The sequence below is a fragment of the Rhinoderma darwinii genome, chromosome 2 (assembly GCF_050947455.1).
Source record: "Rhinoderma darwinii isolate aRhiDar2 chromosome 2, aRhiDar2.hap1, whole genome shotgun sequence".
In the NCBI taxonomy this organism is placed as follows: domain Eukaryota; kingdom Metazoa; phylum Chordata; class Amphibia; order Anura; family Rhinodermatidae; genus Rhinoderma; species Rhinoderma darwinii.
The window spans coordinates 298,014,479-298,027,860 of record NC_134688.1 but is presented as its reverse complement, the minus strand read 5'-3'; the positions used below and the strand labels follow the sequence as shown (position 1 = coordinate 298,027,860).

Sequence of the window (13,382 nt, the reverse complement as noted above, 5' to 3'; positions counted from 1 at the left end):
CCCCTCTACTTTGCTTTAATTCCTGTGAAACGCCTAAAGGGTTAAGAAACTTTCTAAATGCTGTTTTGATTACTTTGAGGGGTGAAGTTTTTAAAATGGGGTGAATTATGGGGGTTTCTAATATATATGGCCCTTAAAGCCACTTCAGAACTGAACTGGTCCATGAAAAAATAGGTTTTGTATATTTCTTGAAAATGTGAGAAATTGCTGTTAAAGTTCTAAGCCTTGTAACGTCCTAGAAAAATAAAAGGATGTTCAAAAAACGATGCCAATCTAAAGTAGACATATGGGAAATGTTAACTAGTAACTATTTTGTGTGGTATTAATATCTGTTTTACAAGCAGATACATTCAAATTTAGAAAAATGCAATTTTTTGCAAATTTTCTATAAATTTTGGTGTTTTTCACAAATAAGCAATGAATTTATCGACCAAATTTTTTCACTAACATAAAGTACAATATGTCACGAGAAAATCTCCGAATCGCTTGGATAGGTAAAAGCATTCCGGAGTTATTACCACATAAAGTGACACATGTCAGATTTGAAAAAAATCGCCTGCGTCCACAAGGCCAAAACAGGCTGGGTCCTGAAGGGGTTAAAGAATATAATATCCACCAATAGCACAAAGTGTATTTCAAACCACCTTAGTGTAAATAGTTTAGTATAGAATTAACTCAGGAAATGTTGTAAAAATGTACTCTTGGTAGCCGCTTGCATACATTTGATGGGTAAATTAAATGAAGGTGTCCAAAGTCCTGGCTGTCTTTTCAGAAATAAATATTGCTCGGTTCAGTTTTCAATTTAAATCTACCGTTCTCTATTTTTCTAAAAGGTGTGGGAAGGTCGGTGGAGAGTTATTCCGTATGATGTGCTTCCTGATTGGCTAAAGGACAATGATTATCTGTTACATGGACACCGTCCCCCAATGCCATCATTCCGAGCCTGCTTCAGGAGCATTTTCAGAATACATACGGAGACAGGAAATATATGGACTCATTTACTAGGTATGTTTTTGGTAAATACAAATATGTAATGAAAGCTCTAGCATGTAAAAATATTTTACTCTATGCTGCTCGGTATATATGGGTGGATAGGAAACATGACATCTGTCTAAGGCCCCATGCACACGAACTTATTTTTTCCCTCCCGTAAATACTGGCATAAATACGGGTCCTTGGTCACACGTATTCGACCCATATTGCACCAGTATTTCCGGGCACGTTTTCGCTGCAAAATTGCACTGCACTAATCGTCAGCCCCTTTTCTCTATCAGTGCAGGGTAGAGAGAAGGGACAGCCCTTTACGAGGTAAAAGTAAAAGAAATTCATACTTACCCGGCCGTTGTCTTGGTGACGCGTCTCTCTCGACATCCCTGGATGACGTGGCAGTCCATGTGACCTCTGCACCCTTTGAGTGGCCTGTGATTGGCTGCAGAGCTCACATGGGCTGAAACGTCATCCCGGGAGGCCGGACTGGAGGAAGAAGCAGGGAGTTCTGGGTAAGTATGAACTTCTGTTTTTTTTACACGTTGATTTATATTGTGATCGGTAGTCACTGTCCCTAGTGCTGAAAGAGTTACTGCCGATCAGTTAACTCTTTCAGCACCCTGGACAGTGACTATCCACTGACGTCGCCTAGCAACGCTCCTGTAATTACGGGTGCACACACGTAGTAACCCGTAATTACGGGAGCCCCATAGACTTCTATGGGCCTGCCCGTGCCGTAATTTCGGCCTAAAATTTGCATTCGTGTGCTTGGGGCCTCACCTGGCATGCTGTGCAGAAACTGGGAGATATCTCCAGCCGTACATGTGAGGTTGATGTCATGCTTGTCTCGTTCTATTTTTCCCTCCTTTTTTTAAAAACAATGTTTTTTTACTACTTCTCTCTCCACTTAGGTTTTGTGCTGTTCGTTTTCCTGGGGGTTTTGACGATGCTTAGACCTAACATGTACTTCATGGCTCCCCTGCAGGAGAAGGTGGTTTTCGGAATGTTCTTTTTGGGGGCCGTGTTGTGTCTCAGCTTCTCCTGGCTGTTTCACACTGTGTACTGTCACTCAGAGAAAGTATCCCGCACATTCTCTAAGTAAGTATGTTTAGAGCCCATGTTGTTTAGATATTTGCATGCAATTCAATGAACACTCTTGAAACCAAGGCGTGTGGATATTTTGTCAATATTGGTATTTTTTTGATACTGGCACGCACTGGACCATAAAATGCACCCATAACTAGAAGCATTTTTTTACTGTACATTTTGAAAGTGCCCCACCAACATGCCAGCCACCGTGCCCCCGATACAGAGATTCTGAACACCCAGCACAGTAAATTCTGCTTCCATAGACTTCACTGCCATGACTTTAGAAACCCACAGCTGTCTCCTGCTTCTAAAGTCTGTATCTGCTGGCAGCTGCATGCATTTGGACTATTAGACGCACTAGTAGATTACTGCATGGTTCTTAACCCTTTCGGGATGAAGGCATTTTTTTGTTTTTCATTTTAGTTTTTCACTCCCTGCATTCCAAGAACCATACCTTTTTTTTTTATTTTTCTGCCAATAGGGCGGTGTGAGGGCTTATTTTTTGCGGGAGGAGTTGTAGTTTCTTTTGGTGCCTTTTATCGTTCCATATAATGTACTGGGAAACAGAAAAAAAAATCTTTGTGGGCTGAAGTTGGAAAAAACTTCAATTCCTTAATTGTTTTTTTGGGTTTAGTTTTTACGGCTTTCATCGTACAGTAAAAACGATAACGTCTCTTTATTCTATGGCTCAATACGATTATGGTGAGACCAAATTGATATCGTTTTTTTTACTACTTTTATTGATGAACTTTTTTGTTAAAAAAAAAAATCAATGTTTTGTGTCTCCACACAGAGCCATAACTATTTTATTTTTTCACCGATTGAGCCGGTTGAGGGTTTTTTTTGTTTGTTTTTTTTGCGGGACGATCTGTAGTTTTTATCGGTACAATTTTTTGGGTCAATTTTTATTACTTCTTCTTTTTTTTTTTTTTTTGAGACCTTAGGTGAACAAAAATTAGCGATTTTTGCAGTTTTAAATTTTTTATTTTTTACGGCGTTCACCGTGCGCATTAAATAACGCTATATTGTAATAGTTCAGACTTTTACGGACGCAGCGATACCAAATTTACTTTTTAAATTTTTACATTGCTTTAGGTGGGAATGGGAAAAGTTAGTAGTTTTTTTTTTCTTGAACTTTAATAAAAATATATATTTTTTTCACTTTTATTTGCACACTTTATTAGCCCCCCTAGGGGACGTGAACCAGAGAACGTTAGATCGCTGGTACAATATACTGCAATACTAATGTATTGCAGTATATCGTAATCTTTACAGGCATCTGTTCAGCCCTGCTTAACAGAGGCAGAGTGAAGGCAGCCCTGGGGGCCTTCATTATGCCCCTGGGCTGCCATAACAACGGTCGTCACCCCCTGATCTCACTGCGGGGGGGGATGAGCTGCCGGAGAGCCCCCCCCCCCAGTTTTGAACGCCTCAGATGCGATTGACAGCAGCATTTGAGGGGTTAAACAGCCGGGAACAGCGCAATCGCTGCTCCCAGCTGTTTGTCCCGGGTGCCCGCAGTTTAATGCAGCCGACACCCGCAGAATATGGAGCGCACTCAGGGCGTGATCGCGCAGCAAATGTCACCCCCGCACCCGGATGTAATAGCACGTCTGGGTGCGCGAAGGGGTTAATAAATAAAAAAAATGTAAGTGCGTCTAAATAGTCAATTTTTCTTTTTTTTTTTATTGATTTTCCAGTCTGATATAGAAACATTTTTTTTCAAATTCTATAGAAAATTAAGATACAAGAATTTAAGGGGGAAATCTATTCAAAATAATCCAAAAATGTTTAGATATGTCTGTCACAACAGTCTAAGGAAAGGGCAAGCAAATCATTGAGGTTGCTTTGTATGTTTTCAGATTTTCAATAAAAGAAACATATTAGCAGCACCATAGAGCTGAAAATCTGAGGTCCGAGATCATGTCACATGTTCTTCTCTCTATTCCATTCAAATTGTGTTTATCCTTTTATGTTGTTGATGTAATACAGTAATGCTTACATCTAATGTCACATGAACTTAACCCCTTCCCACAAAACAATATAACTGTACATCGAGTTTTTGAGTCTTTAGCCGTGACTTGGTATACATTTACATTGTATGGATGGCGCAGGCTCACGAGCTGCGCCCGCGCTAACCAGGAGCTAGCTTGGGCCTTTTTAGGTTGCCTGTCAGTAAAACATTGACAGTCAATAACACCGCAATAGAGTATTGCAGTGTATTACTGAAGCAGTCAGAAGTCCCATAGTGGGTTAAAAAAAATTATAATCAACAAAAGATTATTAAATAAAAAAGTATATAAAACCATTTTTCCCATTAAAAAAAATCTGCACAATGCTAAGATAGTTAAATAAATATATAGTATCCCTGCGTTTCTAATGACTAAATGATAAGTAAAAAAAAAAAAATCCCAGAGAACAATGGCTGTCTTTTCCACATTACCCCATCGGGGAAAAAAAAAAATATGAATAAAAGCTAATCACTGACTTGTGTGCCCAGAATGGTCCTATTGAAAACATATAACTCGTCCCACAAAAACAATCCCTCCTGAAGCTACATCAACGAAAAAATAAAAAATGATAACGTTTGGAATACGACAATGAAAAAACAAAATCACTACCTCCTGAAGTCCAGAATAGTCCACCTCCTAAAGGGTTAATTGAAATGAACGAATTGAAAGAAGCTCTGTAAAGATCGCAATGTAAAAATCTGTGTGATGGAACATTTCACACATTGCTTCTTTATGAATAGTGGTTGAAATTATTAACCCCTTCCCTCTTTAGCCACTTTTGACCTTCCTGACAGCCTCATTTTTCAAATCTGACATGTTTCACTTTATGTGGTAATAACGTCGAAATGCTTTCACCTATCCAAGCGATCCTGAGATTTGTTTTCTCGTGACACATTGCACTTTAAGATAGTGGTAAAATTTGGTCGATACATTCAGTATTTAATTGTGAAAAACACGAAAATATAGTGAAAAATTGCAAAAATTAGCATTTTTCTCAATTTAAATGTATCTGCTTGTAATACAGGCAGTTATACCACACAAAATTGTTGATAATTAACATCCCCCATATGTCTACTTTAGATTGGCATCGTTTTTTGAACATCCTTTTATTTTTCTATGACCTCACAAGGCTTAGAACTTTAGCAGCAATTTCTTACATTTTCAAGAAAATTTCAAAAGGCTATTTTTACAGGGGCCAGTTCAGTTGTGAAGTGGTTTTGAGGGCCTTATATATTAGAAACCCCCAAAAAGTCTCCCCATTTTAAAAACTTCACCCCTCAAAGTATTCAAAACAGCATTTAGAAAATGTCTTAACCCTTTACACATTTCACAGGAATTAAAGCAAAGTAGAGGTGAAATTTACAAATTTCATATTTTTTTGCAGAAATAAATTTTTAATACAATTTTTTTTATAACACAGAAGGTTTTACCAGAGAAATGCAACTCAATATTTGTTGCCCAGTTTCTGCAGTTTTAGGAAATATCCCACATGTGGTCGTAGCGTACTACTGAACTGAAGCACCGGCCTCAGAAGCAAAGGAGCACCTAGTGGATTTTGGGGCCTTATTTTTGTTAGAATATATTTTAGGCACCATGTCAGGTTTGAAGGGCTCTTGCGGTGCCAAAACAGTGAAAATCCCCCAAAAGTGACCACATCTGGGAAACTAGACACCTCAAGGAAATTATCTAGGGGTGTAGTGAGCATTTTGACCGCACAGGTTTTTTACAGAAATTATTGGAAGTAGGCCGTGAAAATTAAAATCAACATTTCTTCAAAGAAAATGTAGGTTTAGCGATTTTTTTTTTTCTCATTTCCACAAGGACTAAAGGAGAAAAAGCACCGCAAAATTTGTAAAGCAATTTCTCCCGAGTAAAACACTACCCCACATGTGGTAATAAATGGATATTTGGACACACGGCAGGGCTTAGAAGGGAAAGAGCGCCGTTTGGCTTTTGGAGCTCAAATTTAGCAGGAATGGTTTGAGAGGCCATGTCACATTTACAAAGCCCTTGAGGGGACAAAACAGTGGAAACCCCCCACAAGTGACCCCATTTTGGAGACTACACCCATTGAGGAAATTATCTAGGGGTATAGTGAGCGATTTGACCCCACAGTTTTTTTGCAGAAAATATTGGAAGTAGGCCCTAAAAATAATAATCTACATTTTTTCAAAAAAAAATCTAGGTTTAGCTAATTTTTTCTCATTTCCAGAAGGACTGAAGGAGAAAAAGCACCACAAAATTTGTAAAGCAATTTCTCCCGAGTAAAACAATACCCCACATGTGGTAATAAACGGCTGTTTGGACACACGGCAGGGCTTAGAAGGGAAAGAGCACTATTTGGCTTTTTGAGATCACATTTAGCAGGAATGATTTGCGGAGGCCAGGTCACATTTGCAAAGCCCCTGAGGGGACAAAACAATGAAAACGCCCAAAAAGGGACTCCATTTAGGAAACTACACCTCTTGAGGAATTCATCTAGGGGTGTAGTAAGCATTTTGACCCCACAGATGTTTCATAGAATTTATTAGAATTAGGCAGTGAAAAGAAAAACAGTCCTTTTTCTTCAATAAGACGTAGCTTTAGCGCAAATTTTTTCATTTTCTCAACAAATAAAGGAAAAAAAGAACCCAAAATTTCTAAAGCAAATTCTCCCGAGTACGGCAATACCCCATATGTGGTCATAAACTGCTGTTTGGGCAAACGGCAGGGCTCAGAAGGAAAGGACCGCCATTTGGAGTGCAGATGTTGCTGGATTGGTTTCTGGGCGCCTGTGGGCCCAAAACAGTGGAAACCCCCCAGAAGTGACCCCATTTTGAAAACGACACCCCTCAATGCATTTACCAAGGGGTGTAGTAAGCATTTTAACCCTGCAGGTGTTTTGTAGAAATTAGTGTTCACTCGATGTTGCAGAGTGAAAATGGGATTTTCTTCCATAGATATGCCAATATGTGGTGCCCGGCTTGTGCCACCATAACAAGACAGCCCTCAAGGCATTTATTAAGAGGTGTAGTGAGCATTTTCACCCCACAGGTCTTTTCCATAAATGAATGCACTGCGGATGGTGCAAATTAAAAATTTATATTTTTCCCTAGATATGCCATTCAGTGGCAAATATGTCATGCCAAGCTTATGACACTGGAGACACACACCCCAAAAATTGTTAAAATGGTTCTCCCGGGTATGACGATGCCATATATGTTGAAGGAAACTGCTGTTTGGGCACGCTGTAGGGTTCAGAGCCGAGGGAGCACCATTTGGCTTTTAGAGAGCGGATTTTGCTTGGTACTAAATTTGTTTGAGTATTGCTGGTGTTTTATAATGTGGGGGTACATGTAAGCGGGGCGGAGTATATAAGGGGCATAGTCAGGTGGTATGAAAAAAAAAAAAAGCCATAGATGTGTGTTACGCTGTGAAGCAATCCTTTCCGCACAGGCCAGTGTCGCACTGATAAATGGTGTAATTTCTTATCCCCCTTTTGGTCCACACTCTGCACCTTTGTAGTTTGAGGAATTTTGCTGGGAAGTGTTGTCCTGGTATAATACGGGCACCGTCGCTTCCAGCGGATATGTTTGGGCCCTCCCTTTCCTGGTTCCCTAATTTTAGGTCCTTGATAAATCGCCTCTTCCCTCGGGCACAACTGCATATTTTTTTATTTCCTGACTTATTGGAGCCATAACTAATTTTATTTTTCATAGACGTAGCGGTATGAGGGCTGGTTTGTTGCGGGATGAGCTGTAGTTATTATTGGTACCATTTTGGGGTACATGTGACTTTTTGATCACCTTTTATCCTATTTTTTGGGATGCCAGGTAAACAAAAAAAAATGCAATTCTGGCACAGCTTTTTTCGTTTTTTTTATACAGCGTTCACCATGCGTTATAAATTACATGTTAACTTTATTCTGTGGGTCAGTACGATTCCGGCGATACCTAATTTATAGCACTTTTTTATGTTTTACAACTTTTTTCACAATAAAATTACTTTTGTAAAAAGAATGTATTTTTTCTGTCGCCAAGTTGTGAGAACCATAACGTTTTAATTTTTTTGTCGACGGAGGTGTATGAGGGCTTGTTTTTTGCGGGACGAGCTATAGTTTTTTATAGGTACCATTTTTGGATACGTGCGACTTTTTGATCACTTTTTATTCTAATATTTGTAGGGCAAAGTGACAAAAAAAACAAACTAACGTTTTTTTACGTTTTTTTTTACGCTGTTCACCGCGTGCAATAAATAATACAATATTTTGATACCTCAGGTCGTGGCGATACCAAATACATATGGTTTATTATTATTTTTCAATAATAAAGGACTTGATAAGAGTAAAAGGGGGATTGTGTTTTATTTGATTACTTGAAGCTTTTATTGTTTTCAAACTTTTATTTTTTGCACTTTTTTTACACTTTTCTTCAAGTCCCACTAGGGGATTTGAAGGTCCAACGGTCAGATTTTTTTTTTTCTAATACATTGCACTACCTATGTAGTTCAATGTATTAGATCTGTCAGTCATTCACTGACAGCAAGCCGGTTAGGCTTCGCCTCCCGGCGGGGCCTAAATCGGCTTCCGTAATGGCAGAGCAGGAGACCATTGTGTCTCCTGTTGCCATAACAGCAGTCGCCAGTCCCGATTGCCTGTCAGGGCTGGCGATCTGCTAGTAACCGCTACGATGCAGCAATCGCTTTCGATTGCTGCATCGAAGGGGTTAATGGCAGGGATCGGAGCTAGCTCCGGTTCCTGCCGTTACAGGTGGATGTCAGCTGTACAGTACAGCTGACTTCCACCGCTGATGACGCCGGATCAGCTCCTGACCCGGCGCCATCTTGCCAGCAGCTACGGAAGCCGATCAGGCTCCGCCGCCGGGCGGATCTTGACCGGCTTCGGTGCTAGGCAGACCGGGAGGCCAGTATTAGGCCTCCGGTTGCCATTGCAGCCACCGGAACCCCGGCAATTTTATTGCTGGGGCTCCGATGAGTTGCAAACACCTTAAGTGCAGCGATCGCGTTTGAGCGCTGCACTTAAGGGGTTAATGGCGGGGATCGAAGCTAATTTCGGTCCCCGCCTTTACAGTCGGATGTCAGCTGTAAGATCTAGCTGAGATCCGGTGATGATGGCACCGACTCAGCTTCTGAGCCGGTGCCAAACATTTGACGTACATATACGGCATTTTGCGGGAAGTCAATGCTTTCCATGACGTACATGTACGGCAAATGTCGGGAAGGGGTTAATGACTTCAGAGTCTACATCCGAAGTATTTTTATGTGAACTATGTATATTGTCCGCTAATTTATATAAAGTCTAACTTTTTAAATCCTATTTATTAACCACTTCCCTTTTTTCCAGGCTGGACTACTCTGGGATTGCCCTTCTGATCATGGGGAGCTTTGTGCCCTGGCTGTATTACTCGTTCTACTGCTCTCCTCAACCACGTCTGATATACCTGTCCATTGTCTGTGTGCTGGGCATCACTGCAATTGTTGTTGCACAATGGGATCGCTTTGCCACACCAAAGCATAGACCAACCCGAGCAGGTAACTTTTTCCAACATTTCATTGCCTATCTTATGCAACAGAAAGTGGCTATATGTATGTACTGTACATGTATTGGATGCTGATGGCATTTGTGTCATTTGTGAGTTTGTAACATTTTTTACTGGCCTTTAAAAAAATGTTTACTTTTGGTCCAAAATTACATTACATATGTTGGAAGATCACTGCGCACAGTCATGCCGCTTTTGGAACACACACACACACACACACTCACACTCAAAACGTGAACATACAATACTGTGTAATATTTATTTTAGCTCCAGTGTAATCTATTATTTGTCTTGTCTTTGCAGGGGTATTCCTAGGTCTTGGTCTGAGTGGCATTGTTCCTACTCTACATTTCACTATTGCAGAGGGCTTTGTTAAAGCGACTACAGTGGGTCAGATGGGTTGGTTCTTTTTAATGGCTGTTATGTATATAACAGGAGCTGGTCTGTATGCAGCACGGATCCCTGAACGTTTCTTCCCTGGAAAGTTTGATATCTGGGTAAATATGACTGTCTATTAGAATTTGTACATAGTGTACCATGCAAATAGAGGAGAATATTCCTAAAATAGGTACATTTTACTTGTGCGCAAATTAGCTCTCTCCCAAAAGAAGAAAAGGGTCTCTCTAGCGCCACTTGTAGGTGACTATCCTGCAAGTCAATGACTTGGGTAATAGCAAAGCCATAAACACCCATTAGGCTATTATTCCGACTTACGGGGTAGTCACCTATAGGGGGCACTAGAATGTTTATTTCCTTATGAAGGAGAGCAAAATTGCATGCTCTTTTTTACTGGACCACATTGCCCTTAAGACTTCCTACCAGCTGGATCTTTGTAAAGAGAATTCCTACCTTCCAACAACTTTTACTTGTGAACGTTATGGCTGTAGCGGAGAATCGGAGGAATAGACTGTGGGGTACGTGTCATAGGTTAAGATTGTTTCACTATTTCTTTCCTCCTTGTTTTCCAGTTCCAGTCTCACCAGATCTTTCATGTCCTGGTTGTAGCTGCTGCGTTTATCCACTTCTATGGTGTTTCCAACCTACAGGAGTTCCGTTATGGGCTGGAGGGGGGCTGCACGGATGATTCTCTTCTGTAATGTCTGGACATAAGTAGATTCTCCCCTTTCTTCTGGAGAATTACAAGGGGAGAGTTAGAGAACTAAACCAATTTAGTACCCAACTGTATTTTCACAATCTGCCCAGGAGACCTCAGTTCTAAGGCAATGGTCCGGATTACCTCCTCATTATGGAATACAAGAGTACTTCATGCACAAGACATGGGAGGATATAAATGAAGCTTCGCTCTATACTGAACATAACTTTACATTGCCTTGTTTGAGAAGTGGAGAGGGCACTAGTTCCATTACTTTATTTTATATCTAGGTCTCTGCGACATCACTTTACATTTTTCCACCGTTTTTGTGTTTTTAAATTGATCTAGAATCTGTTCTAAACAAAACTTTGTAGGAAGTGACATCTTATGATTTTAAACTTCTGGACCAATTGGAGCACTATGTTGTATGAGCAAAGCTTTAGTGGAGCTGGCATTTGGCGTCGGTGACAACGTTGAATACTGAGTACTCATTCCTATTGTATTATATAAATATATACCAATGCATATGGTCAAGTAAGTGAGGGCTTTCTGTTTTCATTAAGAGAACTAGAAACTGATTTCATTTTACACCACTCCAAAGCCTAACTCCAATCAAAACTTGAACTCCGATTTGACTGCAGTTAACCCCAATATTGCTCATTCTCAATGGCATGCTCGTGAAAGAAAAATGAATCTAAGAGGTCAGTCCTGACACTGGAGGGGGGGGGGGAGGGCGCGCGCTGTAGCTGTCCCTATGTCTATTGCGCTCACCAGTAATGTCTTTTTTAGAATAGACTTTTTGACTAGAGAGCCACCGTTCGGTTAGTGAGGAGAAGCAGATCACTTGTTCCATGGTGAGAACGATTGAACAGCTAAAGCAAGCTCTACAATGTGAGAACCCTTCCAAGTCTTGGGGGGGATAATGGTGTTTGGCTTTAAAAATACATAAGATTACACATTTTCTCAGGATATTTTTATAGTGGCGATCCTTCTTTATTAATCTAAGAATTTTGACTGCTATAGACACCTTTGCTCTGAATTTTTGCTTATTGTTCCTTTGCTATCCTGATGCAAATATTAAGCAACTTTTCTAAATAGTATTCATTGAAAACGGCTTACTATTTTGTTGCTGTTGAGTTGTGCAACTCCCTGCTGCTTCTGACGTGGATCCAACAGCATACTTCTAGCTGTGTCCGATCTCTCTGCCGTCACTCGTCCTTCTCTCAAGGTTAGTGTTACTAGAAAGAAGAGGGAGGAGGGATGTACACAAAGTGTGAAGCGGGAGGACAGAGCCAAGTCTTTAGGAAGGGCAGGTTGCACAGGCTGAAATGTACCAGAGTGTAGATAGGGAGGAGAGCACAGGTGGAGGTGGTGAACGTCACAGGCTGTGTAGAGCGAGAGAAGAGCCCCTTACGGCAGTCTCTGAACTGGGGGGGGGCCGGGGGAAAACACTCCTAAGTATCATTGATTGTCAGTACAATGGATAAGTTCTACCTCATAGGCCGTAGAAGAAGGAAGTAGTACAGGAACGAATCTACCCTGATACATGAGATCTGGGGAGGGCAGCAGTATTGAGGATTCACAGACCTCACATCCAGCATGTATTACTTGGAGCAACTCACCCACAGGAGAAAAGTCTGAAGCTAATATCAGGGGGTCTGAAAATGAATAAAGGAAAGAAGGTTGCAGTCTGAAACTTAGTGCAACTATATTAACTCAGAATTTATTTTTTTTACATCTTCGTGTTAATGTTATGTCAAAGGTGTCCATAGCAGAGGTGCACAACCCGCAGCCCACATGCAGCCCGCCCTTCTGCTAGTTGCGGCCCCCATCTTGATAGGCATTAACACGCTTGTGTGATCAGCTGTGTTTTTGTAAGAAAATCACTGGGACTGGCCCACACCGGGCTGCAATTAATACAGGCTCCTGTCGCACATGTACAGGCTTTGTCTGTAGGACCGGAGTCTGCGCTTTCCCCTGTAGTAAAGGAAGGTGCTCATTGTTTAATGAATGACACCTGTCACACGCACCTAGCATGTAGCTGTGTTATCCAATGAGAGCTCTCCTCTGCAATGAAGGAAAGCGCTCTTTATTACATAGGAGGTAGGTTTGCCAGCAGGGATGGGCTTAAAATAAATGTTATTAATGCTGGCCACTCCCATTATAGTGACTACGGAGTGCTGCCTGATTATTAATAGTGGCAGCATTAATAATAGGAGGCACACTTCTAATAGAGTATCCCATATTAACCCCTTGGCACCACACTACATTTACGGTGCTTGAAGTGTTCCGTCAAGGACGAGCTGTAAATGTACGGCATAGTGATGATGCCGACACAAAAGCCGTGATGACAGCCAGCCTCGCACAGCAACGGCTGAGATCATAGGTAACTCAGCTCTTGGCTGTTTAACACCTTAGATGCCACAGTCAACCGTAACTGTGACATCTAAGTGATCAATACAAAGGGTTCCACCCATCACTGTTCTCCGCCAGTAGATGTTGGGGGGAAAAATGGCGTTTGAAAATGAGTTTTTAGCAACCCCATAATGGTGCTATTAATCTAATATAAATGACTACAATATTAGCGCTTAAAGAGGCTCTGTCACCAGATTTTGCAACCCCTATCTGCTATTGCAGCAGATAGGCGCTACAATGTAGATTACA

The 13,382-nt window shown here is 41.0% G+C and overlaps 1 protein-coding gene across 1 annotated transcript in view; it reads left to right on the top strand.

Moving 5' to 3' along the window:
• The window catches only part of ADIPOR1 (adiponectin receptor 1), a 30,259-nt gene extending 19,003 nt beyond the window's left edge, over positions 1–11,256 (top strand). The window contains exons 4-8 of the mRNA XM_075853498.1: positions 834–1,005; positions 1,899–2,085; positions 9,430–9,617; positions 9,929–10,122; positions 10,594–11,256. Of these exons, the coding sequence (XP_075709613.1) occupies positions 834–1,005; positions 1,899–2,085; positions 9,430–9,617; positions 9,929–10,122; positions 10,594–10,722 (870 nt within the window). The 3' untranslated portion in view covers positions 10,723–11,256. The remainder of the gene's footprint in view (positions 1–833; positions 1,006–1,898; positions 2,086–9,429; positions 9,618–9,928; positions 10,123–10,593) is intronic.
• Positions 11,257–13,382: the final 2,126 nt, after the last annotated feature.